Source organism: Chrysochloris asiatica, unplaced genomic scaffold (genome assembly GCF_000296735.1).
Source record: "Chrysochloris asiatica unplaced genomic scaffold, ChrAsi1.0 scaffold00138, whole genome shotgun sequence".
In the NCBI taxonomy this organism is placed as follows: Eukaryota; Metazoa; Chordata; class Mammalia; order Afrosoricida; family Chrysochloridae; genus Chrysochloris; species Chrysochloris asiatica.
In genome coordinates, this window is record NW_006408656.1 from 2,825,174 (window position 1) to 2,851,287 (window position 26,114).

At 46.3% G+C, this 26,114-nt stretch overlaps 2 protein-coding genes across 2 annotated transcripts in view; both read right to left on the minus strand.

Annotated features, from left to right (window-relative positions):
- ESPL1 (extra spindle pole bodies homolog 1 (S. cerevisiae)) overlaps positions 1-4,476 on the minus strand; it is a 26,421-nt gene extending 21,945 nt beyond the window's left edge. The window contains exons 1-4 of the mRNA XM_006869970.1: positions 4,384-4,476; positions 3,012-4,073; positions 2,656-2,760; positions 2,381-2,501 (exon numbers count right to left, since the gene is read on the minus strand). Coding sequence (XP_006870032.1) covers positions 2,381-2,501; positions 2,656-2,760; positions 3,012-4,073; positions 4,384-4,464 — 1,369 coding nt within the window. The 5' untranslated portion in view covers positions 4,465-4,476. The remainder of the gene's footprint in view (positions 1-2,380; positions 2,502-2,655; positions 2,761-3,011; positions 4,074-4,383) is intronic.
- Positions 4,477-11,397: 6,921 nt separating this feature from the next.
- On the minus strand, positions 11,398-13,775 carry MFSD5 (major facilitator superfamily domain containing 5). The gene is made up of 2 exons (XM_006869971.1): positions 13,593-13,775; positions 11,398-13,001 (listed from the first exon to the last, which is right to left on the minus strand). The coding sequence occupies exon 2, from the start codon at positions 12,981-12,983 to the stop codon at positions 11,631-11,633; it is 1,353 nt and encodes a 450-aa protein (XP_006870033.1). The 5' UTR covers positions 12,984-13,001; positions 13,593-13,775; the 3' UTR covers positions 11,398-11,630.
- Between the last annotated feature and the right edge of the window lie 12,339 nt (positions 13,776-26,114).

Genomic DNA, 26,114 nt, shown 5'->3' on the forward strand with positions numbered 1-26,114 from the left:
CACTGTGGGTTAATGCGCCAGACTGCAAAGCCGTTTGAACTGCAAGGTCGGCGGTTCAAGCTCACCAGCTGCTCTTTGGAAACCCTATACAGGGTCACTATAGGTCGGAATCGACTTGACCTCGACGGCACTTAACAACAACAACAACAACAGGATGTGTGGAGTGGAGTGAGGGGAGGGAGGGGAAGGTGGTGGAGCTCAGGGTAGCGAATAGACACAGGATAGCTTGGGTTTGGTGGGGAGGGGCAATACACAAGAAGGGAGAGGGTAATGGAAGAACAAGGTGGATGAGAAAACAGTTAGGCAGGTTTGCATGGGCTAAGTGTTGTTGTTGTGAAGTGCTGTCAAGTCAGTTCTGACCCATAGTGACCCTGTATAGGGTTTCCGAGGAGCAGCTGGTGAACTTGAACTGCCAACCTTGCAGTTCAAATGGCTTTGCAGTCTAGTGCATTAACCCACAACGCCACACCAGGACTCCAGGGCTAAGTGGGACAGAGGTAGATAATAATGTATGCACAACCCTGGAACAACAGGGCTCTGGGATATAGGGATTGAGGCATAGTTTGAATGGGTAAAAGAGGGGAAATAATGTTAAGATGCTTGGCTGTCTTTTGAATCTTGGTTTCCCTTCCCTACCATTGTAAAGTAGACACTTGAGGGAGAGAGAAAGAAATAGCCAGAAACATCACCATAGAAAGCTTGTAAGTCCATCTTAAGACTATAACTGATTGGAATACCTAAAATGGGCCTACAACTTGTCCAGTGAAGGAAGCTTCCTGCGGAGGCTGTTCATTGCCTAAGACATAGATGGAATCCTGAACCCCAGCCAGAATCTTCTGAGGTGGGAAATTTCCACTTGAAGGACAAGCAGACCAGCCTGGAGCTGCTAGAAGAACAAAAGATGCTTTTTGACAGAAAGACCGACAGGAAAAATCAAATATAATAATGGCAGTCCGAAGGACTACTACAAGAACAAGCAAGTTGCTCTCCCAGGAGCCATCAACACAAGTGGTTGGGTCCACTCAGGACAAACCCCCTTCCAAGACTAAGACTCAAGGGTAATACATGAGCAGCCATGCAGTCTGACTGGTGACCATGTTGGTCACCGATAAGGGGAAGTGAGGGAAAATAGCAATGAAGCTGTGAGTTAAGTCCTACCACGTTCAATAGACTCCTGTGAACCCGGATGGAGACCTGGTTGGCCAGCAGTATGGCAAGACCTTGGGACTCCTGGGCCCAGACTCAGTGACATAGCCACAGAGGACTAGCGTGAAGAGTGAAGCATCCAGCTAATAAGAAGCGAAGGGATATGCACAAGCACACTCATACTTGCAGATAATACCCACTTGACATGGCCTCAATGGCTGGATGATCAGAACTCAACTAGAAGAGGAAAAAAAAGAGTAATCTGATACTACTAGATGAACTTGACCTACACCTATGGATGCAGTAGCTCAAGAGAGGGAACAAATCTTTACAGCGAAGATCATTCCCACCCTCTCAGTACACAGAGTAGACAGGGATGAGCAACTTAGATATTGGCTACACAAAATGGGGGTACTACAAGGGCAAGAAGTGACTAGCTTACAAGCTTTCAAGAGGGCGCCTAGATCCAGAGGGCACGGAGGGAGGTAGAATCTCCACTGAGTAGTTTCCAATCTGTCTGGGCAGGGCTGATGAAAGGAGATGGGGATAGGACTCCTGTGGTACAACAGTGAATAATTGCTATCAGGGCTGACTGTGAGGGTTGGTAATGTAAAAGTAGACATTTTGTAGTAAAAGAAGGGGAGTGGTTGACTTTGCAGTCCAGGAGCGAAGGTCCCTGGGATTATCAAGGGAGAAGACTGGAGTGCGGGATCGTACCCAGAGATATCAGTGACGCCAGAGATAGAGGCAGAAAGGATGATATGGAGAGATGGAGCAGCTAGGGACTCTAGACTCAGAAAGGGAGAGGGGCTGTGTGCTGACAACCGAGGGGCAGGCTTGCAGGGTATACCCTTTAGTTGTTTGAATCTGATACATGGAGGGGATTGTAATCATTGCAATGAAACAATATTCAATACCATGAATGTAAAGCTGGTGTTCTCCTATGAAACGATCACATAATACACAATAAAAACTTTAAAAAATACAAAAATAAATGTTTTCATGCAATAAACACCAACTCTGATTTCAAAGTTGATAAAAAAGAGATCAGGGTCTACTGTTATAAATTATCCTTATCACTTGTCTACTTATAAACACTGTTTTCACTATCTCCTTAAACCACATGGAGCTCCTGCAATGATCAGTGCTATCCCAGCCAAGTACTACTACATGCCTTACTCCTGAATAATGCCCCCCGCCCACCATGAGCCATATCTGGGCCCAAAGCACTAACCAGTCATCCCTAGATAGTCTGTCAGCTCTGGGCCTGACAGACCCTCTAAGGCCTCCAGCATCCAGACAACAGTAGATTTGCAACTCTCCACCAGCTGGGCAAGGTCAGTCAAATCAGCCTCCTGAAGGGACAAAAAGGGTTTGAGGGTAAGAATCATGAGAGGTCCAGGGTGATCTCTACCCCGAAAGCCAAAGCAACACAAAAGCCCAATCTAGGAAAATGAGTCACCTCAGACCCTAACACCCTGGCCAGGCTCTTTAATTCCCAGTCGGTACCTGGCAGCCTTGGGCAAAGTCATAAACCACCAGAGTGTAGAGATGAAGTCCTTGAAACTGCATCTGAACCAAAGACTGCTGTTGCTTGGGTGAGTCTGCAAAAACCTGAGGAAGGAAGGAGATAGGTAAGTTCCAAGCTGAAGACTGTGGCCACAAGTTCCGGAGAGCTGAAAAGGACAGCAAGAGGAGCCATTATCCTGACAAGACATCCCAAACTACTGGCTGGCTAGCTAGGCATAGTCTAGGGAGCAGCTTGCCAGGGAGGCAGCCAGGGCTTCCAGATCTTGCCAAAGACACAGGGTGGTATTGTGTCCACAGAACCATGTTCCCACCCTACCTCCAGGTCCTTAACTTACACCATCCCGCAGCTGCCGGATGAGGGAGCAGTAGCTGCAAAGAAAAGCAGAAAGGCCCAGAACAGCATCAGATCCATAACGTCCCTTGGTGCCTCGCTCTAGGCCTGATAGGAAGAATTGGCAGCTTTCACACAACGCACGCAGCGGCGGTGATGGTGCTTCCATACTGGCCTTCACAACAGCTGATGCCTTCACCAGAAGCTTCGCCACTGTCTGAGGCCCTCCTCCCTCCCGGACCTGGAACAGCTCAACCCCCAGCTGACACAGCTGGAGACTAAGAGCCAGATCTGTGTTCTTTAGGTAACCATGAGCCTTCTCCACTGCTTGGGTGGCCTTGGTGTGGTGACGGCTCCAGCACAGACGACGACAGTGTTCCAGAATGAGCTCCAAGAAGCAGAGGGCCCTCTGGGGAGAAAGAGGACCAGGAGAGCTCCCTCCCTCACCCACCAAGACTCTGATCACATGCTTGGAGAGCAGGTCATCTAGGAAATCAGCATCTGCTTCACTCAAACCAGGCCCACTGGAATCAAATAGCTGATGGGCAGCTACCACTCGACAAGCTGTTGGAGAAGCAAAGTGCGGAACCTCACAAGAGGTACTTTCATCCTCTAAGAGTACTAGGAAACTCAAGGCTTTAAGCCGAGCTGAAAGTGCAGCATGCCTCTCCACCAGGGCTTCTGCCCCCTTCCAAAGCAGAGAAAAGCTGCCTCGAGCAACAGCCTCATAATCCTGGGAAGCAACCTGGTGAGAGCACTGCACCAAGCAGGTATGGAGGGGCTGGGCTAGGCGGAGTGTGGCCTCTGGGCTGCCTTGTGAGGCAACATTCCGCAAGAAGATGAAGAGTATGCGTTCTAAGTAGAGGGGCGAGCGCTGGGGAGTGGACACCAAGTAGCCATGGCAGGCCAGTTCTGCCAGCTCCAGCAGACTCCCTAGGTGTCCAGGGCAAGGCAGCTTGGCAGTCAGCTGCTGATTGCAAGCCCTCAGAATGGCATCACAGGTTTGTCTTCTTTCTGCATCATACCGGCAGCTGGGAAGCCCAGCTGGAGGCTTGGACAGGAACTCCTAGGAGGAGAGAAAAGTGTGAATTGGGCCACCAAAGAAAGGAAAGGAAGAAGAGAAAAGAATTTGAAGCAGGGTTGCTCAAGAGAGAGTCTCCTTGTCTCTCTTTTCAAAACAAAGCAATAAAATAATAAATCATAGTAAAGTTTGTTTAGATCACAGCTCCAAGCAACCTCAATTCTAATTCCTCTTCCCATCTTGGGAGCCACAGTCCCAAGCCTTCCCCTTTCCATTCCTCTGCAGTAGCAGCAAGCCCTCAACTACTCCCTCAATTGGAAAAGCCAGGAATATCCCAAGCCAGGCAGCTCCCCACCTTCAAGTCAGGTAGCAACTCTTCAGCCTCTTTCTGGCTGCTCAGCAGACTCCCAAAATTGACTCCTTTAAAATTCCTCATGGCGCTGGGAGCTTGGGAGAATAGAGAAGGCGGAGATTAGCATGGCGCTACACGGAGGTTGGGCAAGGATTTAAAGGCCAGAGAAGGTGATAAAGAATCCTATCAAAAACAACAAAACCCTGCCTGGAAACCGCGCCGACCCAAAACCTTCTTTCCTCCTGACCAATCCCAGTCCTCACCAACCCAACTCCCAACCCTGGATGCCTCCACAGAGTTCTTCAGCGCCCGCCGTATCGTCCCGAGGTTTTCCGGCCCTCCCCGCAGAGAGTGCTGTCTCTCCTCCCGGGCTGCTTCTCCCCAGTTTGTTTCTCCCCATTCACCTCCACGTGTAAACACTTCCACGAGTACCTCCGGGACTTACAGCCCCAGAGGTCGACCTTCCTCAAGTATCCAAGGATTAACAGCCAGAGTATTCCGCGAGGACCCGAAATTCAACCTTCACTTTTCCGCGCCAGCTCCTCCTTTCAAATATCCCTGCGGCCAATCATTGAAAGCTGCAAAACGCCTGTGGGCCGCGCGGCACGCTGGGAGTTGTAGTTTATCCGTAGCCCTTCTCCCTCGCGTGACACAAGCCCACCAGGGCCTGCTGCTTTAGACGTTAAGGCCTCTGGGGGGCGCGAGTTGCCTCATTTTTCTCAGTCACCGCTCTGAGTTCTCTAGCTACTTGCTTAGTCGCTGTCGAGAAGGCCAGCCCCTTCTTCCTCTCTTTATCTAGAGAGCTCAGGCAAGTGTTTAAATTTCAAGAGATTTAGGCTAGACAACAAAAAGAACTCGGAAGTCACGCGGTTTCAGTTACTGGGTAAAAAGCGCGTATCCTTTCATGCAATTCTTTTAAAATAAGTTTTCTAAAGACACTGAAATAAGTACTGTTTTTCCTCTGTTTTCCAGCCTTGCTTTTCCCATCATTGTATGAAAACAGGCGGTGTAGGATAGGCACTAGACCGCAAGGTTGGCTTGAACGGTAAGGTTAGTGGTTCAAACTCACCAGCCACCCCTAGGAAACCCTATATAAGGTCGGAGCAGACTCGACGCAATTAACAAGTGCTCTTTAACGGGGAGGGGAGAGAGTGGGTGTTAGTGACTGAAAGATCTAGGGAAATTGATTCACAGGCATTTTTGTCACAATGACTTACATTAAAGTAAGTATATTAAGTATATTAAGTCAGTATTAATCACCTGCCCAAACATACAGATTAATTTGACTTAGCTTCTTTTTCCTTCCCCACCCAGGAATTTTGCTCAAAATTGTGGTGTTCCATTTTTCTTCGCCTTAATTAACTGCATTGCCCAGTTCATCCCTCTGCGCCATCATTTTTTTCCAAGTTTTAGAATATATAGCTAGGAAGACAAAAGAAACACCACCATAGCACAACAGCAAAGATGGTGGCTGTGTGCCTGCGGGCAGGAGGCTGGCTGGCAAGAGTATGCCCTTTGAACATTTAAATGAATATATATTATTTGTTTTGTAAGTGTACATCAAATATTTTTGCCTTGTTCATTTGTGAAATATTAGATGTAAATAGGGAGCCACAGGGAGGAAGTGAGATAAACGTTGCAGGGAGGGGATTGTAATCATTGAAATGAAACAAGGTGTATGGTTTGCTGAATGTAGATCTGATGGTCTTGTACGTAAACCTTCACCTAATTCACAATAAAAAGTTAAAAACAACAATGAATTTTTAAAAAACACCACTACCAAACCAAAAATTATGACATCTCAAAAAAACTCAGCATTTGAAAATGGTAATATAAACACAGGTGTTAAATGTTACAGACATGACAGACGTATCTTCTATAGCGCACAGGACCCAGCATAGAAGAGACAGTCATAAATGTCTGATCAATGAATACATCAATTCTCTCAAATCCTTGTTTTCATTTCAGCAGTGTTCACTTAACATGTTATGTAGCAGGTGCTCCAGGATTTTTCTTTTTCTGATGCACGTATTATACCTAATTGATTCTAAACTCTCCAAGGGCAAAGAATTTAACTTTTCTTTTTATTCTTGCATTTCTTAGAAGAGACACAAAGTTCTTCAGTATCAAAAGGTCAATCAATGCTCAATGATATGAACGTGAATCCCATCACATAACTCAACCTCTCCCACTGAATACCAGCCTTATAAAGATGTAACATAAGGTAGTGGAAAGAGTTTGGGACCGAAGTCTGGATAGAAGAGCAGGTTTTAGCCCCAGCTCAACTTGTTCTTTCTCTGTGAAGCAGAGATAGTAATACCAAAGTCTCACTACTTCCCAGGTTTCTGTCAGCCTCAAGTAGGAGTAATTTTTAAATGCTTTTCAAAGACCCTAACAAGTGCTATGTTAGCGTAGTGGTTACGAATCGGGCTGCGAACCTTAAGGTCAGTGGTTCGAAACTACTAGCCGCTCTGCGGGAGAAAGATGAGGCTTTCTACTCCCGTAAGGATTTACACCCTTGGAAACCCTGTACAGGGTCGCTATGGGTCGGCTCCAACTCGAAGGCACTTAACAACAACAACAACAACAACAACAGTGCTATGTAGCGATTAAAGAGCATGTTTCATATGTGTTGCTGTTAAGTGCCATCGAATTGGTTGACTCACAATGAGCCTGTATAGGATTTCCAAGAAGCAGCTGGTGGGTTTGAACTGCCGACCTTGTGGTTAGCAGTCCAGTGCTAATCCTACAGCGCCACCCCAGGATTTCATGTCTTATATGTACTGGCATATAAAGATGTCTGAGATACATGAATGACTGCTGTAGTCTTCCTGTAGATATTAACTGTTCCAACACAAACAAACAACCCAACAAACAAGATATATGGTATGTAAAAGAAAAAAGGTTGTAGAACACCATGAATTGTATAATTTTTATTAATATAGATAAAGGAGCTCTTGTAGCATAGTGCATTATGAAGTGGGCTGCGGAACTGACTTGACTCACCCAAAACCACCACCACCACCATCACGTACATATATAAGTATGAATGCTGTTGCTGTGTTATGTGCTGTGGAGTCAGTTCCGACTCATAGTGACCCTGTACAGGGTTTCCGAGGTTGTAAATCTTTATGGGAGCAGAAAGCCTCATCTTTCTCCCACGGAACAGCTGGTAGCTTTGAACTGCTGACCATGAGATTAGCAGCCTGATTTGTAACCACTATGCTACCAGAGCTCCTTGTAATTATGTATACTAATATTAAATCTGGTGTACTGGATCAAAAACTTAACAGTGATAATTGCTGGACAGGAATAAGGGAGCCTGTCATTTTACACTTTATATTTCTATATATGTTTATATTACACAAAACCCCCACTGCCGAATGGTTGATTCTGACTCATAGCAACCCTGTATAGCTTTTCTAATGCTGTAAATATTTACAGGAGCAGAAAGGCTCATCTTTCTCCACAGAGCAGCTGGTGAGTTTGAACTCTTGACCTTGTGATTAGCAGTCTAGTGCTTATCCTACATCATCACCAGGACTCCTTATAATAATATACAAGGAGGCTTCAACAAATTTGTGGAAAATGAACTCAAAAGATAATGGAATTTTTCCATGAACTTTTAAAGCCCCTTTATATTATATTTAAGTATAAATATATTTTCAACATAGTAATATATTTATATCAGATATGTATTTTTATACTTGACAATTTTACTATGAAAGGTTGGCAGGAGAAAGATGTGGCAGTCTGCTTCCATAATGATTACAGGAGATGGGCAGTTCTACTCTGTCCTATGCTGTTGTTAAGTGCCGTGGAGTTGGTTCAGACTCATAGCGACCCTGTACAGGGTTTCCGAGGCTGTAAATCTTTACCAGAGCAGAAAGCCTCATCTTTCTCCCGCGGAACAGCTGGTAGTTTCGAACTACTGACTGTGAGATTAGCAGCCCAATTCATAACCACTACGCTACCAGAGCTCCTTACTAGGGTTGCTATAAACTAAAATTGACTAGACAGAAATGGACATTTTACATTTAATACATATTGACTTCATTGTAAAATAAACTTGATTCCAAGCATGACAAACTTTCTTTTTGTTTTAGAATTCTATTTTGTGGGGGAGTGGTGGCAAAAAATAATTAAAGGGAAGGGAAGACCTCCATAGTTGGGATTAGGGAAAGGGCAATTCAGAGTAGAACCTACACCCAGCAAAAGGGCCATGTTGGGATCAGCCCCTTCCTCTCTCTGGGTAGGGACTGCATCTCCAAGCAGAAAAGGCCTCAGAACCCTGAGCTGTCCTTGTCTCCCAATCATTCTGCATCCTTGGTTCCTCGTTCTTCTTCTTTCCTCAGGATCATTCAAAAACTCCACATCAAATAACCATGTGTCCAGCTGGATGGACACTCAGAAAGTCAGGAGCCTCTTAGAGAAAGATGATGGTGTATATCAAGTCTGCCCCAAGCTGACTTTCCCACTTGAGGAAAAGGAAATAAGCTCAAGTGGAACACACTGACACCCAACTCAGCTGCTTACATACCCCAAAGTAGATCTCTCGGTTAGCTTGATGCTTCCATCTGGGCCACACAGAGGATAAACATCACAGAAAATCACCTCACTACTGGGAAGTGTTGGGAAGTTACACACCATTACAGCCCATCTCTTCATTCTCAAAACCAAATCCAAATTGGCTCAGCTGGATTGAAAAAATTAACGAACATAAAAGCAAACACTTATGTAGTGCTTACATTGTGAGCCAACCATCATTCTCAGCACTTAACTATAGTAGTACATTTAATTCTCACAAAAGCCTCATAAGGTAGAGACTCTACTATCATCCTCATTTGATAGATGAGGAAACTGAGGCACAGAGATGCCCTAGCCAGCTGGGCTCTGGTTTCATGCTCTGAGGCATCTCTCTATGCTGCCTCTCAGCAAAGTACTATGAGTTGCATTTGGTAGACGGTGTGCACTTAGTGACCCTATCACTCATTAGAACCATATGGACAGATCCCCAAAGTAGACCAGAATGGGCAAGGTTGACACTTCCAATCTTTTGTCCTTCTCCAGGGACAGATCTTGGTGCATGGGCAGTGTATGTCAAAGGAGGAAAATATTGGGCTGGTAGCAAGAGACAAGGTATAGCCTCAGCCCTACCATCCACTGACTGCATGACCTTAGACAAATGACTTCATTTCTTCAAATAGATTTTCCTCTTGGGTAAAAAATTTCACCAAAACAAAAATGAGAAAAAATGTTTGGCACTAGCCACCTTGTAATATAATGCATGGCATATAATGGGTGCTCAAATAAAAATATGCAACAATTTCTAAGATGCTTTCAAGCCCTTAACACCCTGTGAGTCTGACAGGAAAGAACTCTCCCCCATCCATCTGTTGCCAGCCCCTTTAAAGCAAGCTAACAGGACAAAGTTAAAGAAACCTCCTTAGTCTGTCTTCCTAGCCCCCTATTTCATTATCACTCAGGAATGGGGGGACCCCTCACTCTTCCAACAGTAAATAATTACTGTCACCCAAAACACAAATCATTAATAAGGCTCTAGATTCTAGGCCAACTGACTTCCCAATGAGTGGTTCTTGGAAAGTCAGATATGAGCTGACCTCTCTCCTTTCCAGATACATATTGAGCATTGCTATTGTCGTTAAGTACCATCGAGTAGGTTCCAACTCATAGTGAACCTGTATAGGCTTTCCAAGGAGGAGCTGGTGATTTGAACTGCTGACTTTACAGTTAGCAGTCCAGTGCTTATCCTACAGCACCACACCAACATAGCTACAAGCAAAGCACCCACTTATGTGTATAAATAGGAGAGACAAAGGTGAATAAGACAGTTTCCTATAACCCTATCTATATGTAATACAGTAAGAAGAAATGGAAAGTCTACAAATAACTAAACAGGGTGGAAATGGACTCATTGCAACAGTCTTAGACTTGAGGTGATAGGGGCAGGAAAAGATACCTGTTTTTTTACTTAACCTCTATCTCTGCTCCCTGTAGCCTGGTAGGCACTGTCCCTGAGTAAGAACCTGAGACCACCACCAATTTCCTGCCTGCCCCCAACCTCCTGCTTCAGAAGTCCATCCACCCTGCATTCCTTTAGCACCAGCTGGTGCTGTCTCATCACATAGTTTGGGACTTGCAGGAAGTCTGGAAGTAGTCTGGGATCCAAAGGAAGGCCTTCTTCATTCCTTTTCCTGAACACTGGAGGGGGGCGGGAACAGACCCCATGTCCATCTCAAGTACATTCCAGGACACACCTTGAACCTACCCTCCCTCCATCCCCACCCTTCTTCAGGTTGACTCTGCTTCCCCTGAAAAGCCCAGGTTTTGGTGGGAGGAGGAAAAGCAGATACAATCAGAGGTGAGGCAGGGCGGGGCCCACAGAACTGGTGTTCCCACTGATACTGTTTCCTGCCCTGGTGGCTCTCTCACAGTCACTCAGGGTGGGTGGGAAAGAGTCAGATACAGACTGGATATCTCAATCCCACAACCATTTACTGCTCTCTCTTCTCTTGGCAGCCCTTCACAGAACCTGGTGGGCCCAGATGCTGGACAGATGGTACATTCATAGCCACAGAGGCAGAAGACAGGCAGCATGTATGTTCTGAGCTGTAAGCAGGTCGCTGCAAGAAGGGTTCCAGGTTTGTTCCATGAGGTGGTCAGAGCAGCAGTCCAAGTCCCAGTCATCTTTGCTTAGTTAGTGGCCTGACATACCGATCATTTACCTCAAGTACTTCAGAGATCATCTTACCTTGGCTGTGGAGCAAGTTTGCTTAGCAACTGTGGAGGGTGTCTGTCCTCAGGGTAGAGAGATAGGAAGTACTAGGAACTTCAGGCCTTTCCCATCCAGTTGTGCTGAGAGGCAATTCCACAATGCTCAGTTTGAACTTAAGACAATCTTGGAAAGGTTGGAAAAACAAACCTTCTGATACCCCCACCTGTATCCTCAAACACACCAGCGACTCACTCACCAGGATAAGTAAATCAAATCAATGCTCAGTTCAAAGTTTATTTTACAGTGGTAAGGAAAAGGGAATAACACAGAGGCAACTTTTGGCACCTGCTTTCCAGTCCATCACCCCCAGTTCCTCCCCAACCCAAAGCACTGGTAGGAGGAGCGCCACAACAGGCTTGGGGGCTGAGAGTCACAAAGTTAAGTCACATATCTGTACAACCCTGGAGAGGTGGGATTCAAGAGTCTATCCCAACTCCCTGATCCTGGAATAGGGTTAGAGTTCGGGGGCATAGGGCTCCCCTGTGGGTGCGGGTACCCGCAGTTCAGCATCATGCCGTACCACTGTGAAGAGCCCCACCACCGCCAGCAGTGCCATTACCATGACAGCCGAGCAGATGCTGAACATGTTCCGAGTCCCTGTTTTGCGATCACTGTCATGGAGGACAAGGAGGCCCAGGCAGGCCAGCAGATGCAGGGGCACCCGGAACCAGTTGAGTACACCAGCCTGCTCTGTCTCAGGGATCACCTTTCTCCGCAGGAAGCTCATACTGGGAAAATACAGCCCACAGGCCAACTCGATAAGTAGAAAGGCTATAAAGGATTCCACTGGGCTCTCCTGGCCTGGGCTGGTGGAGAAAGTCAACATGAAGAGGGAGAAGACAACGATGAGGACAGCAAGGGAGAGTAGGTGCATGGGTTGAAGGTGGTATCTCTTGGAGGTGGCAATTCGGTACAGGGAAGAGCCAAGCAGGCTGGCTGCCATGAAGCTGGAGAAAATGATGCCCAGTGGGGCCCCATGTGGGTATAACACGGGTGTCCAAAGGAAAATAAAGATGAAGATGACACTCTCAAATAGGGCCTGTATGGTGCCCAGCAACAGCACACGGCGGTCCGACAGGAGGCAACGCAGGCCCCCTGCACAGGTCCTTGAGAAGGCACGTTGCCGGTCATAGTTCTCTCCCCAGTTGCGAAGGGCCAAGGTCCCTGCCAGAGCCAGGAGAGGGATGGCAACTACAAAGGGTGCTACAGGCCCCAGCCCCATCCAGTTGGCCACAGCTTCAGATGCCACACCTGCCACTATAGCCAGCACATGGTTCCAGAAGGCAACTCGGGCAAATGTAGCTGGAATCCATTCACTAGGAAAGTCATGTCGATCCACGTGCTCATGAATGTACCAGGCCTCAAAGGCTGAGAAGAGCAGGGCTGTGGACAGTCCACCAAGCGCTCGACCTACCAGCAGCACAAAGTAGTCACGAGAGAGTTTGGTTAGGCAGCATAGAGAATAAGTGAGGGAGAAGAGGACACAAGACTTCTTTCGACCCAGCCAATCCACCAGAGAAGAGGCTACAAGGCTAAAGAGAACCGTGGAAGCAAGGCCACAGACATAGAAGATGGCAATTTGACCCTCCAAGAAATGGTAATGCTGATAGAGTTTATAGAGGTAGGGAGCCTGGAGCCAGTCGGCTGCTAGGGCCAAGAAATAGACTTGATAGAAGTCCAGTTGAAACCTAAGGAAGGAAGGATTGCTGCAGACTCTTCCAGGGGGCTTAGCCCGGCATCTTGACAGCTCCAGCCCCAGGCAGGAGGCCAAGAGGACAACAAAGGCGAGGTAGGCAGTCACCAGCATGGCGGGGCCCCGGACGACCTGGGGAGTGAGGGGCAGAGTGAGGGGCCAGCATCACATCCATTGCCTGGGTAGCACTGTCAAGGGGCTGAATGTGTAAACAGAAGACAGCTCCACTCAGCCCCCTCATCAATTCCATTTCCCCACCCCTCAAGTCCACTCCCCCAGAGCTCAAACCGGAGGGACCAGTTGAGTGGGTGGGAGGAGTGGCCCCACTAGAGCGGTCTACTAGGACACGGTGAGAAAGGGAGGGGTTAGAAAGGAGAAGACTGAACATTTGCCCCACCCTTGCTTGGCATAGCAAAGAGGGAGTCCCTTCCATAAATCCGGTCCCGCAAGTTCCAAAAGGACAGCTGTCCTCGTCTACAACAGCTTCAGTACATTTCCTTCTATTACCTCCCATTCTTGCCGAGATGTCTGTTTTTGCCTTCAATGTCTCATCTCGTCATCTGTCCCAGGCATCCCTCCCGCCCGCGCGGGCCTCTCGAATAGCTTCGCATGCGCGTGGCATCTTGGATTCCCTCACCTCCAGGTCACGGGTACCCTCTGCGCCCCCTAGCACCAGCTCAGCGCGGCCACACCAGCTCGCGCCTCGCCCAGACCCCGTCTCACCTGCTGTCCCGGTCTACAGGGACGCTCCGGACGCGTCCGGTTCCAGGCCGCCCGGCAGCCCTCCCCACTCCAGCTCCAGCTCCGGCTCCGGCTCGGGTTCCAGCAGCGCTCCCGCCCCTCAAAACCTGCTTCCGGGAACCGGGCTGGCCTCTGGCCGCCGCCATGATGGTCCTATCACGTGACGGGGGCGCGGCTCTAAAGCCCCGCCCCTACTCCGCCTTTTTGCCCTAACCGCAATGCCAAAGCTCAGACAGTGGGAGAGAGAGGCTGATGGCGGTACGGGAACCTGCGCTGACTTCGCCCTATGTTCTTCAATAACACCCGCACCTTCGACTCCAGGATACCTGCGGATCACCTGGAAATCAGGACATTTTCTTTCTTCCTCCGTGCCGTGGATTAGAGACCGCAGCAGTGAGCTGGAAAGCTGCCCAGAATTCCGCAGAGGCAGGGGTCGGTCGGAGCATCCTAAAAATCATGGCTGCACTGAACAGACAGGGTTCCTCGGTTTTCTTCCTTTCCACTGCAGTGACCTCCAGGCAAGATGTCATTATGGTCCAAACACCTGAGGGAGGCACTGTGGTGTAAAGAACTTGAACTCACATGGCCTACAGACTTAGGCTCAAACCCTACCTGCCACTTACCAGTGTCCCAGTTTCTTTGTCTGAAGACATAGGAAAGCAGTGCTAAAAACAAAGACTAAAGTTCAGAGGCAACATAGGGTAGTGAGTAAGAGCTACAGGCCAGAGTTCCTTTGTTCTGTCACTTAACCAGCTGTGCTACCTTGGAAAAGTTCATCTCTATCCAGTTAGTGTTAACGCTTCAATATTATCTCCTCCAGTGGTTTACATCTCACTAAGCCAAAATCCTCATGTTGTTGTTAAGTGCTGTCAAGTCGGTTCTGACTCATAGCCACCCTATGCACAACAGAACTAAGCACTGCCCAGTCCTGTGCCATCCTCACCATGGTTACACTTGACCTCATTGCTGCTGCTACAGAATCCTACTTCATCTGGCCCTTTCTCTGTTAGTGCTCTGACCTCATGTCCTACCATTCTTCCTCCTTGTCCTACTCCATCTATACTGGATACTACCAAGACCTTTACACATTTTCCTCTGTTAGGTTCTTCTCCCACATGGTTTCCTCCCCTACTTCATTCAGTTGTCTGCTCAAATGTCACCTTACAAGTGAGGTCTTCCTTGGTCACCTGTTTAAAATAGCAACACTATCACCTCCAACAGTCACCCACCGTCTTTCCTCACAATGGTCTATTCTCCTTTGCTGTTTTTTTTCTCCATAGGATTTAACACCACCGGTTGTTGTTAAGTGCCATTGAATCAGTTCCAACTCATTGCAACCCTGTATAGGGTTTCCAAGGAACGGCTGGTTGGTTTGAACCGACCTTGTGATCCAGTGCTTATCACACAGTGTCACACCATCACCACCTAACACACTATATATTTTACTTCCTTATTTACTATCACTCCTCCCTATAGATTTTTATCTGCTTTGTTCACTTGCTGTGTCCCCAGCACTTAAAATAGTTGTTATTGTTAAATACCAAAAATCAGTTCTGACTGATAGTGACCCTGTATAGATTTCCAAGGAGCAATTGGGGTGTTTGAACCACCAACATTGTGGTTAGTTGATCCTACAGTGCCCCACCAGAATTCCCTTATAGGGGTTGTTATTGTTGTTGTTCTTGTTAAATTACGTCAAGTAAGTTCCGACTCAGCGACCCTGCAGAGGGTTTCCAAGGGGTGGTTGGTGGGTTTGAACCACCAATGTTGTAGGTAGCAGTCTAGTCCTTTTCCTACAGAGCCATACCAGGACCTCACATAATGTTCAATAAATGTTAACAGTTAACATGAACATGTCACTTTAAAAAAAGTAGTTTACATGGATTAATTTATTCACCAAATATTTATCAACTGCATATTATGTACTAACCACTTTATTGGAGTCCTGGTGTGGCTCTGTGGGTTAATGTGCTAGACTGCAAAGTCATTTTGATCCTCAAGGTCGGTGATTCAAGCTCACCAGTTGCTCCTAGGAAACCCTATACAGGGTCGCCATGGGTTGGAACCAACTCAACAGCACTTAACAACAGCAACAACTTTATTTGCATAGTCCTATCCCCTCAAGGGGTTGTGGCACTGTAGGATAAGCACTGGACTACTAACCACACACAAGGTTAGTGGTTCAAACCCACCAGGCTCTCCTCAGAAACTCTCTACAGGGTTGCCATAAGTCAGAAACAACTCGACAGCACTTAACAATGACAACCTGTGCAGGTGGAGTCCTGGTGTGGTGCTGTAGGATAAGCACCAGACTGCTAACTGAAAGGTCTACAGTTCAAACCCACCAGCTGCTCCTCAGAAACCCTATACAGGCTTGCTATGAGTCAGAACCAACTTGATGGTACTTAATAACAACAACCACAACCTTACTAGAAGAGTCCTAGTATGGTACTGTAGGGTAAGCACTGGACTGCTAACCATAAGATTGGTGGTTCAAATCCACCAGCCGGTCCTCAGAAACTCTCTACAGAGTCGCTATAAGTTGGAACCAACTCAATGGCACTTAACAACAATCTAACTAGAGGGTGTGACTCAAGTCACCACCGTAAGTTTCCTTTGAGGGCCTGGTCTGACTCCAATTTATAAGACTACTTTGGACAAGCTTGCTCTCTTGCCCTGGATCTTGCATCTGGCTCATTATGTCTGACCTCTAGTTTCTGGAACTTTTGACCCATTAACAGGACCTGATTCAACAGCTACCACAACCTCGTGCATCTAGGGTCTGTTGTCTGTAGCCTGACCTGCTGATTTGGGTTCCTCAGTGCCTGAGACTATGTGGGTAAGAAGATTCCTCCAAACTGATCTCTGAACTATGGATTTAGGACTTGCCAACCTCCACAATTGCATGAATCATATCATTTGACAATTGTGAGTTTTGTGAGACATTGCAGCATGTTGCAGAACTCTGGGACTTGAGGGAAAGGAGGATTGGTGATTGATATCAAGGACTATGGAGATATATATAACATGTTGGAAGAGTTGAACAGTTAGGATATCTTTAACCTCCACTTCATAGGGACTAGACTTGTGCTGATCTTTCTAAAAGAAATTATTAATGTACAAGGTAAATGTCTTCTTTATACTAAAGTCTTATTTATACTAAAGCTTTGACCTTCCGTAACCATTATGATCCCTTCCTGGGTCATAAAACAAATTATTTGCTCTGGTCTGCTAACCTAATGGTTGAACATTTAAACCCACCCAGCAGTACCATGGAAGAAAAATCCTAGTCATCTATTTCTCTAATGATTACAGCAAAAAAAAAAAAAAAAACTCTGTGGAGAAGTTTTACTCTGTAAAGCTTGGGTCACCATGACTCAGACTCAATGGCAACTAACCAACAACAAGGATCCTGGGTTGTAGAGGAAGATGAGAGGAGGGCCTGGGTTTACATCCTGATAAATACTTTCTTATGACAAAGTAAACAACTAAGATTTATAGCCTACCAATTACAAAGTACCTTCATTCCTAGCTAGCAAACTTCTGAAAAGTAAAAAGTAGTCATTCTCATGCGTTCACCTAGAAGCACTATGACTCAAAAATCATGATTTCCCTCAAGGTCATTCAGTACATATTCTCATGAGGGATTCAAATGCCTTCCATTCCAGTCCTGGGCTTCAGCCCTTTTAATTCATGGCACCAAGCCTCTCAATTCTTGTTGGTCTTTTCTTTGGGGATGGAGGTCATCCTATATGAAGGCAAGAGATGGACTGGATGACCTTGCATTTCTTGCCTTCTCTCCCAGGAAGGAGACCAGTTTTCTCCCATTACTGAGTTGCATTTTGCTAAGAAGTACCTGCCAGCAAGAGAACAAAATCAAGATTACATTATTTTGGATTATCTATGATTATTGCAAGGAGCTCTGGTAGCGCAGTGGTTACAAATCAGGCTGCGAACCTCATAGTTAGCAGTTCGAAACTACCAGCTGTTCCGCAGAAGAAAGATGAGGCTTTCTGCTCCCGTAAAGATTTACAGCCTTGGAAACACTGTAGTGGGTCTCTATGAGTCAGAAACGACTCCATGGCACATAACCACCATGATTATTGTAGGACTTATTCCATAAAGTTCCTCTGGCCCCTCAGAGCTGTGAAGCACAGCTGGGAAAGTCCTAAATGTGGGAAATTTGCCATGAGGATTTCAGGGGATAAAAGCCAACCTCCAAGTGCAATCCATCTCTAGAACATATGTTTATGGTGGTGGTGGTGGTGATGGTTACATGCCATGGTGAAGTCAATTCCTATTCATAGCGACCATGTATGGGGTTTCTGAAGCTGTAAATCTTTACAGGAGCAGAAAGCCTCATCTTTCTCTCGTGGAGTGGCTGGTAATTTTGAATATGTCTAGTTGAGGACAGGAAAATCTGGGATCTGTGTGGAGGTAGCCACAGGTGAAGTCCTGACTTTCAGAGCAGGTAAAGAGGATGCACTGGGAGTTATCAGGAACCATACTTGCCAGAGAAGCATTATTTAAAATTTTTATTATGACAAAGTTCAAGCATACACAAAGGTAGAGAGCATAGTCTGTGAATCCCTGTACACTCATCACACAGATTCAACAACTATTAAAATTTTGTCCTGCTACACCTGTTGCTCTATCATTTTGTTATTGGCTGAAATATTTAAAATTAAGTGTCATTTTACTCTTTATTGCAGTATGCATCTCTAGGAAATAAAGATTACATTACCCAAAATCATTTTTACATTCAACTGATTAGTTAAATGCCCCCCAACTGTCTTAAAATGCCTTTTTGCAGTTGGGTTGTCCAAATCAGGAACCAAACAAGGGCCACATGTTCCATTCAGTAGTTGTCTTTTTTTTTTTTTTTTTTAATAAGTCTCCTTGAACTTTCTTCTGCTAGTCATTGACCTGCTGAAGAAACTAGGTCAGTCTTCCTTTAGGATATCCCACATTCCAGCTGTGTCTGTTTGCTTCCTTGTTGTGTTGTTTAATTTGTTCCTCTATCCCTGTATTTCCTATTTAATAGGAAGTTAGCTCTAGAGGCTTGATTAGTTTTGTTTGTTAAAATTCCTTCATAAGTAGTGTTGAGTTCTTCATATTGCATACCATTAGGAGGTACATGGTGTCTAGGTGTGCCCCTTTTAGTGATGCTAAGATTCACCAATGGAGTTAGGTGGTGACAACTTGATTCCACTATTTAAAGTTCTCCAATCATCCTTGACTTTGTCCATCGATAATTCTCAATCCACTATCTGATTTGGAATTATAAAAAAGTGATATTTCCAATTCCATGTTTCATTTGGTAGCTAGAATTCTTCTGTAAATAAGACATCTTCTCAATCAATTAAGAGATATTTGATTACCCTGCAATATAGTTTATACAGACAGAACAGGCAGCATACATGCTTTATTCTTTTTCTTTTTCATTGCCAATTTCCAGAATAGGAAATTTTAAGAATAGGGTTTGAGATTTTTTAAAAGATTTAAAACCTGAGAAGGGATGGATGACTTGGCTAGTGGGTGGGGAAGAAGGGGTTATTCTCGTAGCTGTGTCCAGTCCTTGCTCCCTTCAGTATATGAGGTGTACATGGGACAGACAGACTCTGGAAGTCTTAATGTCCTACTTCTAGGGAAGCAGTGAAGTGGACATGACACACACAGGCCTGCTATGCAGACAGCTGCAGGACCCAGTGAGACATAGATAGAGATGGAAAAACAGAAAGTGAGATAAGAAGGTAAAAACAAAACAAAACTAGACATAGAAGAGAGGGAGACAGACAAAAAAAGGGAAATTGAAATAGAATAGGTATGAAATGCACCCAGAAGCTAGTAGGACAGAAAAGCAAAGTGATAAGGGGTGGATAGAAAACCTATAGAAGAAAACAACAACAACAACAACGAGATATCACCTCACACACAGAAGTTCAAAAATGCAGAGGACAATAAATGCTGGCAAAGATGTGGAGAGACTGGGACCCTCCTACATGGTTGGTGGGAATGCAAAATGCTCCAACCACTCTGGAAAACAGTATGGTGCTCCCTCAGAAAGTTGGAAATAGAAATACCTTATGATCCAGCAATTCTTCTTTTTGGTATAGATCCAAAGAAATACAAGCCATAATATGAGTAGATATATGCACACCAATGTTCATAGCAGCACTATTCACAATAGCAAAAGAATGGAGACAGCCTAAGTGCTCATCAAAACAAAATAGCAGTTTGATTGGCTACTACAAGAATAAGTACGTTGTTTGCCGGAAAGCCATCAAGGCAAGCAATCAATTACCTTCAGTACAAACCCTCCTCTAAGACTGAAACTCAAAGGGAACACATAAACATGAATGTAAGCTTTTTTGGCGACCACATTGTTCTACTGGTGAGTGGAAGTGGGGGAAAGGCAACAATGAAGAAATGGGCTGAGTTAACCACGTTCCATCGACTCTCATTGACCTGGAGATGAGAGAAGAGGAAGGGATTTTTGGTCCAAAATGTGGCGAGACCTGGGGAAACCTGAGCCCATGGACAAGGACATAGCCATGGTGGGCTAGAGTTGAGAGTGAAGCATCCAGCAGACATGAGGGGAGATGTACAAGAACACCCATATTTGCATATAGTACCCATTTGACCAGGAGTCCTGGTGTGGTGCTGTGGGTTAATGCGTCAGACTGCAAAGTCCTTTGAACTTCAAGGTCAGTGGTTCACACTCACCAGCTGCTCCTTGGAAACCCTATACAGGGCTGCTATGGGTCAGAATTGACTCAACGGCACTTAACAACAACAACCCATTTGGCCTACCCTTGATGGCTTGATAACCAGAATTCAACTAGAGGAAGATTTTAAAAATGAGAGTAAATTGCTACAATTTGAAGAACTTGACCTATACTCATGGAGGTTGTTGTTGTTGTTGTTATGTGCCGTGGAGTCGGAACCGACTCATAGCGACCCTGTACAGGGTTTCCGAGGGTGTAAATCTTTACGGGAGTAGAAAGCCTCATCTTTCTCCCGCGGAGCAGCTGGTAGTTTCGAACTGCTGACCTTGCGGTTCACAGCCCGAGTCGTAACCACTACGCTACTCATGGAGGTAGTAGCTCAAAATACCAACAGAGAGGGAAGGAGTCATCACATCAAATATCACTGCTATCCCTTCTGTATACAGGTAGATAAGGATGGGCAACTTAGACATTGGCTACCTAAAATGAGGAAGCGATAAAGGCACGAAGTGACTGGCTTACTAATTTTTGAAGAGGTAGTAAGTATAGTTTAAAAGCAGGGAGAAATAGAGTCCCCACTGAATAGTTTTCATCTTGTTTAGATGGGTCTGGTGAAAAGAGATGGGGATAAGATTCATATGATTGAATAGTGCATAATTGTTATCATGACAAATTGCGACTGTCACAATTGTAAAGGTAGAAGTTTTGTAACAAAAATGGGGGAGCAGTTAATCTTACAGTCCAGAAACAGAGGACCCTAGGACCATCAAGGGAGAAGAGCACAAGCGGAATGTGGGAGTCTATCCAGAGAAGCAGCAAGCCAGAGATGAAGGTAGAGATGGGGACATGGAGAGAGGGAGCAGCTGAAGACTCTAAATTCAGGGAATTAGAGACTCTGATAACTGGCAGCCAGGAGGAAGGCTTGTAGAATGTGTCCTTTGGTGGTATAAATTATTATATATGCCTGAATGTTAAAAAAAAAAAAAAAATTATAAAAGAGCTAAAATGAATAGAGAGAAATACTGTTAACTGATGGATTATAATCATTGTAATGAAACAAAGTGTATGATTTGTTTAATGTAAAACTGATTACCTGCACTGTAAACTTTCACTCACTCAATTCATAATAAAAAATTTTTAAAAAAGAAAAGAAAAACTATAGAAGAAAACCAATATGAAGACAGAGATTGAGACAGGGAAGAAGACAAGCAAAATACATTAATAGGTTACACTGATTTTAAATTATAAGGGAAAATAGCAGGGTAGAGAGTGGGGAAAATAAATATGGAGACACAAACTAGGTGAAAAGAGGCCCTGCTAGTGCAATGGGTTAAACATTGGGCTGCTAACCACAAGATCAGCAGTTCAAATCTACTAGGTACTCCAAGGAAGAAAAATGAGGCTGTCAGCTCCTGTGGAGATTTAGTCTCAGAAACCCTAAGGATCAGTTCTACTATTTTTTTTTTTCCTTTCGTCCTCCCTCCCTCCCTCCCTCCCTCCCTTCCTTCCTTCCCTCCCTCCCAGCACTCGGCCTCAGGCGCCTGCGGGACGACCTGGAGCGCTCCAGGGGCACCACCAAAGGGCCAGTCGAAACGCACACGTGCAACCCAGGTCAAAAGCACAGTACGGTAGGCGGGACTGCCTCGCCACCACATCACGGAAGCAAGGCCTGTCACCCAGAGGAAGAGCGAGGGATGACTGCTCGGTCAGAGGACCACACTGCCACCGCTGCTGATGCCGTGAAGCAGGGCGAGGTCAGGCGGGAGGCCGCACCCCTGGCCTCGCCCCCATCACGCACTGGCGGCAAAGTGAGAGGGAGAGAAAGCAAGGGGCTCGCGGGCAGAGCAAGAAGAGCGGTCCCTTTCGACACGAATGTCCGAATGTCTGTCCCTTGTCTGACGCGGCTTAGGCCCGGGCCTGGGAGAGCACGAAGGAACCGCAAGGATCCGATTTGTTCTACTCTTATAGTTCACTATGAGTCGGAATTAACTCAACGGCAGAGGGTTGGGTTGGGTTTGAAAGTTGGATGAAGGCAGAATGTCCTAGAGAAAGAAGGAAATAAATGGAGAGAGTGAAATAGAAAGAGAGAAGGAAAGATGGAAGAAAAAAAGGGAAGAACAGAAAGTCCCAGTGCTCTCAAATTAAAGATCCAGTCCTGGGAAGATGCCTGGGTGTCTCAGTTTCAACTACCACTTGAAGGCTTCTCCAGTCTCCCACTCCCACCCTGAGGACCAGGGTTTATGTCTAGCTATATGAGGAGCTCTGGTGTGGCACTGCGGGTTAATTTGCAGGACTGCAAGGTTGGTTTGAACCACAAGGTTGGCAGTTCAAGCTCACCAGCCACTCCTCGGAAACCCTATACAGGTTCACTGTGGGTTGGAACCAACTCAATGGCACTTAACAACAACAACAACAACAATATGAGGTTGAAATAATTGGAAACCTGAGTCAAGAGTTTCTGACTTACCTCATCCCACCAAGCCAGATGAACATGGATGTCACAGATAGGATTATTGCTGCAAGACTGAGGTCACCAAGCTGAACAAGCTCACAGAGATATGAAAGACATACGTCTAGGCAGAAAGAGGCTTGTTCTAAGAAGCTAAAGACCACAAAGGCTTGAGGGATGGGAGGAAGGAGCCAAGAACGTTCTGCTCAGTCTCTTGTTTTGGTCCAAAAGTCACTGACCTTCTTTGCTTGACCCAAGGGTCAATCAGGGAGATGGACCCAAGGACAAGAAGTGACCCCTGAACAAAGGACCCTCTACCTCTTTTAGTAGAGGAGACAATTTTATCCAAATGATTTGCAAAGGAGACCAACAGAGAAGGGTCTCCAATGGAGTCTGACTAAGGGGAAGAAATGGTCAACTTGCTCACCTTCAGGGGCCATCGGAAAGGCTCTGAGAACATTTTCCAAAAGTGGTAGAGGAGGAAGTTCTGCAGTCATTGGGAACTCACCCCAAAACTGACTTCAAAGCAGATCCCCCTCTCACCCACCAAGGACAGAGGGAGAGACCTGCTGCCTCTACCTCCTTCAGTGAGGGGCTGACTGCCCCCTCTAGCCTGCCTCCCCATGCCCTTTACCCTGGCTGGGATAAGGAGTTAGAGTGGGATAGGGGAAGGAGAAAGACTCTGAAGGCAGCTAGAAAAGGGTTCTGGGGGACTGATAATTTTTCAGGGAGTCAGCAGTCCACCTATACTATCTGGCAATGCCCCTGAGAGGTGTGTGGTCTCCTAAAGCAGCAACTGCAGTGGCCAGAGATGCCTGGAGAACCCCATGCAAGCCCTTGGCCACGGTCACATCTGTTAGGCAGTCCAAGCAGATGGGATAGGTAGCTGAGCCCTTGAAGCAAGGGTAAATGGGGCAAGGTGGGAGGGGGCAGCAGATCAAGGGCAGAGAAGTACAGGTACTGCAGGACATCTGAGGACTAATCAGGAATGGACAGGCAGGGCAGGGAGGGTAGGAGCAGAAACAGGGTGGGCCACGAAGACTGAGGCAGGAGGGGCAGGTAGCTGCATAAGAGGGACAGGCTGGGCAAAGGCAGGCACAGACAGAGGGGGCACAGGACAGGCAAGGAGAGGCAGCTGGTGGGCCATGCCCAGAGGGCGTAGCAGGCTGTTGGTGGGCAACCTTCCTGTTTCGAGGCTCCACCCGTAGTCCCAAAGAGAAGTCCATTCAGCTTCAGGAGCAGTCAGGCTTGGGACTGAAGGACGGGCAGGGAGATTATTCGGGCAGGGATAGGGCAGGATTAAGCCTAATCCTGACATACTGAGCCTTGCTGATCCTACTGGGAGCTCAGCCCTCCCCTTTCTAGTCCTCCCAGTTCTGCCTGGCAGTGATTTGGGGTTGGCTACCCTCCCCTTCACCGAAAACCCTCCAACAGCACCAGACCAGAACACGTTCTTCAAATATGACGTGCGCTTTCACGCCTCCTGTCCTTTGTTCACGCTGATCCTTCTGCTTGCACTGCCTTTTTTCTTTTCTCCACCTGGCAAGTTCCTTCCCCTGGGAAGCTTTTCTCTTCATTCAATCAAAAAGTATCTCTTCAGCCCCAGGCACCTACCACCTGCTTGGGTGACGTTCCCTGCCGAGCACACTCCAATTTTGATGGCCAGAACAGCTGCTTCAGGCCCCCCTGCAGCCCACGGAGGGGACTTAGGGTAAAAGCAGCGGCATAGCAGCAGCACAAACACTTGAAGACTGAACCAGGGATATTGGTGGGAGATGGGATGCCTAGATTTGGGGAATGTGTGGTGCTGGGGCCGGGGGTAGGGGAGGTCAAGGCCTGACAGTCCCTGATCCCTGGGAGACTGACAACCAGCCAGGGCAGTTATTATTTGAGGATCTATTATGCATCACACACTGGCATGGATGGTGGATAAAACAACCACATGTCCTCACTTATGAAGTCTTCATAAGAGAGAAAGGTGAGGCACGGGGAGACAAAAAAGCAGGTAAACAAAGGAGCAAATTAGCTTATTTCAGAGCATAAGCATAGCTATGAAAAGGCAGAATGAGATGATAGAAAGTGACTCAGAGATGCATCAGTCAGCAGGGGCAGCCAGACAGCCCTTCACCACTTTGGGAGAGGTATAGCCTATGAAGCACCAGTGGTTTTAAGGCAAGCTGCCTGAGGCAAGATGGAGTCCAAGAAGGTTGAGCTCTGGAGAAAAATAAAGCTGAAACTGGGATAAGGAATAGCAGAGGTTGCTATCTAAAATGGGATGATGAGGGAAGTCACTGAGAAGTGACTTTTTTAGACCTGAAGGAAGTGAGGGAGAGAGCCATGGAAATAACTCCTGGGAGAACATTCCAGAGACAGGGTGATAGCAAGTACAATGAGCAAACAGGAGCATGATAAATGACACAGGGCAGAAAGTAAGGCAGAGGTCCCATCACGCAGGGCATTTGGAGCCATGGCAAAGAATCTGAATCTTAGGCCAAATACTGGAGGATTTTAAGCAAAGTGTCTTGTCTTCTTGTCCTACACCTGTCGCTGGTTAGAACATTTTTCCTCCTGTGTAACTGGCACAACCCCTTTGGAAAACAGTTTGGCATTATCTGTTCCAATCAAGCCTGTACATCCTACGCTTTGACTCTTATTTCTGTCCCAGAAACAACTCTTGTCTCTAAGAATGTGCATAGCATTGTTTATAAAAGTCCAACCTGAAAACAAATAAAACACTCATCAACAGTACAATGAAAAAAAAAAAATACCCCAAAAGTGGTATATTCATGCAACTGAATACTATGCAACAACAAAAATGAACAAAACACAGCTTTGTGCCATAACTTGGCTGTATCTTCCAAACAAGATGTTGAGCAAAGTAAGATACAAATGAGTAATGAGCAATACAGTATCATTTTATTTATATAATCCTTAAAAATAAGCAAAATTAAGCAATTTTATTTAGGGATACATACATAGGTTCTGAAGGAGCTCTGGTAGCATAGTGGTTTTGAACTGGACTGCTAACCTCAAGGTCAGCAGTTCAAAACTACCAGCAGTTCCACAGGAGAAAGATGAGGCTTTCTGCTCCCATAAAGATTTACAGTCTTGGAAACCCTATGCAGGGTCGCTGTGAGTCAGAACCGACTCCGTGGCACACCACCACCACCACCGCCAACATAGGTTCTGAGTCCTGGTGTGGCACTGTGGGTTAATGCACTGGACTACAATGTTAGTTTGAACCACAAGGTTGGCAGTTCAAGCTCACCAGCTGCTCCTTGGAAACCTGTATACAGGGTCACTATGAGTTGTAGACAACTAGACGGC